The 4,279-nt window shown below is 65.3% G+C and overlaps 1 protein-coding gene across 1 annotated transcript in view; it reads right to left on the bottom strand.

Moving 5' to 3' along the window:
* KDM4B (lysine demethylase 4B) overlaps positions 1–4,279 on the bottom strand; it is an 86,229-nt gene that overhangs the window by 63,022 nt on the left and 18,928 nt on the right. Inside the window, 4 exon segments of the mRNA XM_029919339.1 lie at positions 636–645; positions 824–1,017; positions 3,094–3,208; positions 3,528–3,703. Of these exon segments, the coding sequence (XP_029775199.1) occupies positions 636–645; positions 824–1,017; positions 3,094–3,208; positions 3,528–3,703 (495 nt within the window).

The raw sequence follows: 4,279 nt of genomic DNA, 5'->3' as shown, positions 1-4,279 counted from the left end.
CCCCTCGCCCCCACCCCTGCAGTCTCCACACACAAAGCACTTGGCTGAGCTCCGGAGCGCCGCGATCTGCTCCTGGGGCTCCTGCTCCCCCCGCCCCGCCCCCAGCGCCCTCTGAGCTGCACTGATGGCTGTAACAGAATAACAGAACCTTCTGAGACAGCTGGGTAGAGGCGGGGGGGCGGTAAAGTCCCAGCTCCGAAGCCTCCGCTGGAAGCAAGAGTGAACAAAGACAGCCTTGCACAGAAGGTGGCTCCCGGCTGTCCCGCCGGCAGAAGGGGAGGCGAAGGGGACGCTGGGCTCAGAGACTCTGGGACACTGATCACGCTGGAGATTCGGCCCAGCCTGCAGGGCCTGTGGCTCACAGAGTGGTCTATGGGGTGCACGCTCCCCCAGCCCTGCAAGCCAGTGGGTGGACCATGCCCCTGCAGCCACTGGGGGAGGCCGGAGAAGCTCAGTGCTCACAGCCACCCCTCCAGGCCCGTGGCCCCAGGGAGAGCCCCCAGCACAGCAAACGTGTCACGGATGCCACCCCCAAAGGCCTCAGGGGGCAGGAAGCTCATTTCTGGGGACACGCATCCCCTGATCATCAACCGAGAGACTGCCCCTGAAGCCAACAGGGCCAGATGCCCCCCCACTTCTGCATACCTGGCCACAGGCCCAGCCGTGTCCCCCGACCAGCTGCCCCAAAGGCACCCCCCCACACCCTAGCGTTCTCCTGGGAGAGCCAATAGGCAGCCCCTCCCTGGGGCCCCCGCGGCCCCGCCCCGAGGTCCCACCCCGAGGTCCCACCCTGCGGCCCCGCCCCGCCCCACAGCCCACTCACCAGGACTTGGGCTCCCCGAAGTGCAGGTAGTTGATGCTGTACAGGTCCATGTCCTCTGTGTGCCAGGCGAAGGTGGTCTTCCACATGCCGAAGTACAGGTAGGGCGTGTTCACGCCCTCGATGATGGTGCCGCACTCGCGCTCCACCATGTCCAGGATGGTCCGCAGGCTCCCGATGTTCCACTGGGCCACATCCTGCGGGGCGGCCGGCACACGGCTGAGCGTGCGGTAGGCAGCCAGCCACCCAGGGGCCCCGGCCACCCCCAGACGCCAGCGGGAGCCAGGGAGGCCACGCAGAGGGCCGGGGAGCCAGCGATCAGCCCCAAGCCTGCCCACCTCGGAGCCTCCCCCACCCCAGTGTCTGAAAGCCACTGCGGCTCCTGGGGCCCAGGCCCGGCGGTCAGGCAGGCCTTTCTCCGGAGTCCACACCGAGCTGGGCCTTAATCACGGGAGGTGAAGGCCATGCCGGAACAGACGCTTCCCCAGAGCAGACATTCAGATTGTGAGCAGACACGTGAAAAAACGCTCAACATCACTCATCATCAGGGAAATAAATCAAAACCACAGGGAGACACCACCTCACACTTGTCGGAGCGGCTAAAATTAGAGCAACAAGAGGTGCTGGCGAGGACGCGGAGAAAGGGGATGCATCCCACGTGCACGGCTGGCGGGAACGCACACTGGTGCGGCCGCTCTGGAGAACAGGACGGAGGTTCCTCAAAAAATTAAAAATGGAGCGCCCCTACGACCCGGCACTTGCACTAGTCAGGATTCACCCAAGGGACACGGGTGCTGTTTCACAGGGGCACACGCACCCCAATGTTTGCAGCAGCGCTAGCACAGCAGCCGCGGTATGGAAAGAGCCCAGATGTCCGTCAACAGGTGAGGATAAAGAAGGCGTGGTGTGCATATGTGTGGAGTATTACTCAGCGATCAAAAGGAATGAAATTTTGCCATTCGCAGCTACGTGGATGGAACGAGACGGTATCGTGCTGAGCGGAATCAATTATCCTGGGACTTCACTCATATGTGGAATTTAAGATACAAAACACACGAATATAAAAGAAGGAAACAAAAATAATATAAAAACAGGGAAGGGGGCAAAAGAGAAGAGACTCCTGAATACAGAGAACAGGGCTGCTAGAGGGGTCGTGGCTGGGTGTGGGCTAAGGCGAGGGGCACGCAGGACGCCGGCCGGGTGAGCACCGGGTGTTACACATGGGGGACGAACGGGGGATTCTACTGAGACCGTGACTGCACCGCATGCTAACTAACGCGGATGTAAACATAAAAAATAATTTTTTTTAAAAGCGTGTGTGCCCACAGGGCTCTGGGACCCCGTCCTCCTGCACTCGCCACACCCATGGGTGCACGCAGCTCTGCCCTCAGGCCTGGCCACGTGGCCTCACAAGCTTGCTGTTGCTTTGGGGTCAAGGCCAAGCGGATGAGCTCAGCGTCCCAGGGAGAGGCCCAACCTCCTCGTCCAGGACGCCCTGGACACAGGACCAGACACTGGATGTGGGACACCGAGGTCCAAGAAGGGGGGACCAGGGCCAGGAGCAAGCTCAGTCCCTGCCCTCCCAGGGCAAGGGCCTCTCCCTCGGATTCCTGGGGGTGAGCTCACGTGGAGCCCGACGCGGCCCTGGTGCCCAGCTCGGAGGGGCAGACCCACCAGCACTGCGGAGCAGGACCCTCTCACTGGAAGGCCAGCGGGTCAGAGAGGCTCCCGAAGGTGGGCCACTGCCAGGACCCACACAACTGTCACATCTTCCCAACACCTTTTGGGGCCCACAGGTCACCGCCTGTCCTAACAGGTTCGGGAGGGTCCTGACCCTTCTCAGGAGGGGTTTATTCCCACCCGCACCAGCTGGGACCCAAACCCAGGCCTCAGGAGGCGCCCCCAGACCCCAGCCGCCCCCACGCGGAGCACGGCTGAGCACATGAAGTGGGTTCCAGCAAGAGCGGACCCTTCGGAGTGACGAGATGGGGCCGGGGGCAGACGCGGCGGGAGATCCCCAGGGCAGCGCACGCCCAGGGGAGCCTGGAGACCAGCGCCGGGGGAGCCCTCCCTTGGCTACTGGAGGTCCAGTAAGTAAACTGTCCCCTGGAAGAGGGCGGGTGCCACTCAAACCCTCGTGCGCGGAGCAGCACCTCCGGGGCCTCTGCACCACGTCCCTCCCAGGCCTGGCCTACACCCCGGATGGGCCAGGCCAGCGCGGCCTGCACAGGAAAGGGGCCCCTCCCCCAGCGCCTCTCGGGCCCGGCACTCACGTCATCATACAGGGAGCCGCTGATGTCGGCCCCGTAGATCGGGGACACGAAGGTGAGGTTCTTCCAGTACTTGCGCTCCAGGTCGTCGAAGTCCTGGTGCCGCGGGGTGCAGTACCTGCGGGCAAGCAGCACCCTGAACGTGGCTGCGGGCCGAGTGTGTAAGGGGGGCCGCCCCGCCCCGTCGGCCACCCGCCCGGGACGGCAGGTAGGGCAGCGGCCCTGAGGGGCCTCTCGGTCCTCAGCCCTGCAGTTACGAGAGGCGGAGGCCGGCGCCGTGTGGGGCCACGTGAGGCCGTGTGTGGGGCCAGGACGCTGCCCTGCCTTCGAGGGACGCAGGTGCTGCCCCTGGAAGTGCACAGAGCGCAGGGGGCGAGGACAGCGGGCTTCCGGTCCCCCCCCACCCCACCCACCCCCGCCTCGGGCCCAGCGCCTACTTCTCGCTGTTGGCCAGGCGGCGGTACTCCCCGACCGTCATGGCCTTCTTCTGGATGTTGTACTGCGTGAAGAGGCCCGACTGGCCCGTCACCACCTGCTGGATGGGGGCCGGGATGACCACGTCGTCGATGTCGTCGTAGGTCTGCCTCGGCTTCCACTCCTTCGGGGGGATGATCTGCCGGACGGAGAGGAGTCATCAGCGGAGCCTCTGGACGAGGCCCCAGGACACAGGGGCCTCCCCGGGGGGCCAGCAGCAGCCCCAGGGGGCGAGTTTGGGCCGCACACCACAGAGGCATCTGGAACCTTCTACAGGCTCTACGAACTCCCAGGTGACCTGTGTGGGGCCACGGGCACTGCCCCCTGGGCCACAGCGGCTCTGGCCTCCTGCCGTCGCCTGTGGCTCAGGACCCCCCAGGGCCAGGACACTGGGTAAGGAGCCCGGAGAAAGGCCACGAGTCCACGTGCGAAGGCGCAGAAGGCTGGAGAGGGGCCGACGGCAAGAGGGGGTAACGACACAAGTCGGGGGGCGGGGGGGGCACGACCCGGAGTGCCGCCGCTGAGGAAAAGCACGCAGACTGCAGGTCTGGACCAAGGCCTCCCAGCCTCTCTCCAGACCCCTCCTGCATCCCCTCCTGGGCGCCGGGCGCGCGTCCGGGAAGGCTCCCAGGGCCAGCCCGGGCTGCTCTCACCCCGTCCTGGGCAGGTGCCTGCAAACGACAAATCTCCTCCGGGGCGCCCGGCCGCTTTAGGG

Source organism: Suricata suricatta, chromosome 12 (genome assembly GCF_006229205.1).
Source record: "Suricata suricatta isolate VVHF042 chromosome 12, meerkat_22Aug2017_6uvM2_HiC, whole genome shotgun sequence".
Taxonomy (NCBI): domain Eukaryota; kingdom Metazoa; phylum Chordata; class Mammalia; order Carnivora; family Herpestidae; genus Suricata; species Suricata suricatta.
Note: the sequence above shows the minus strand (reverse complement) of the source record. Positions and strands in the feature narration are given on the sequence as shown.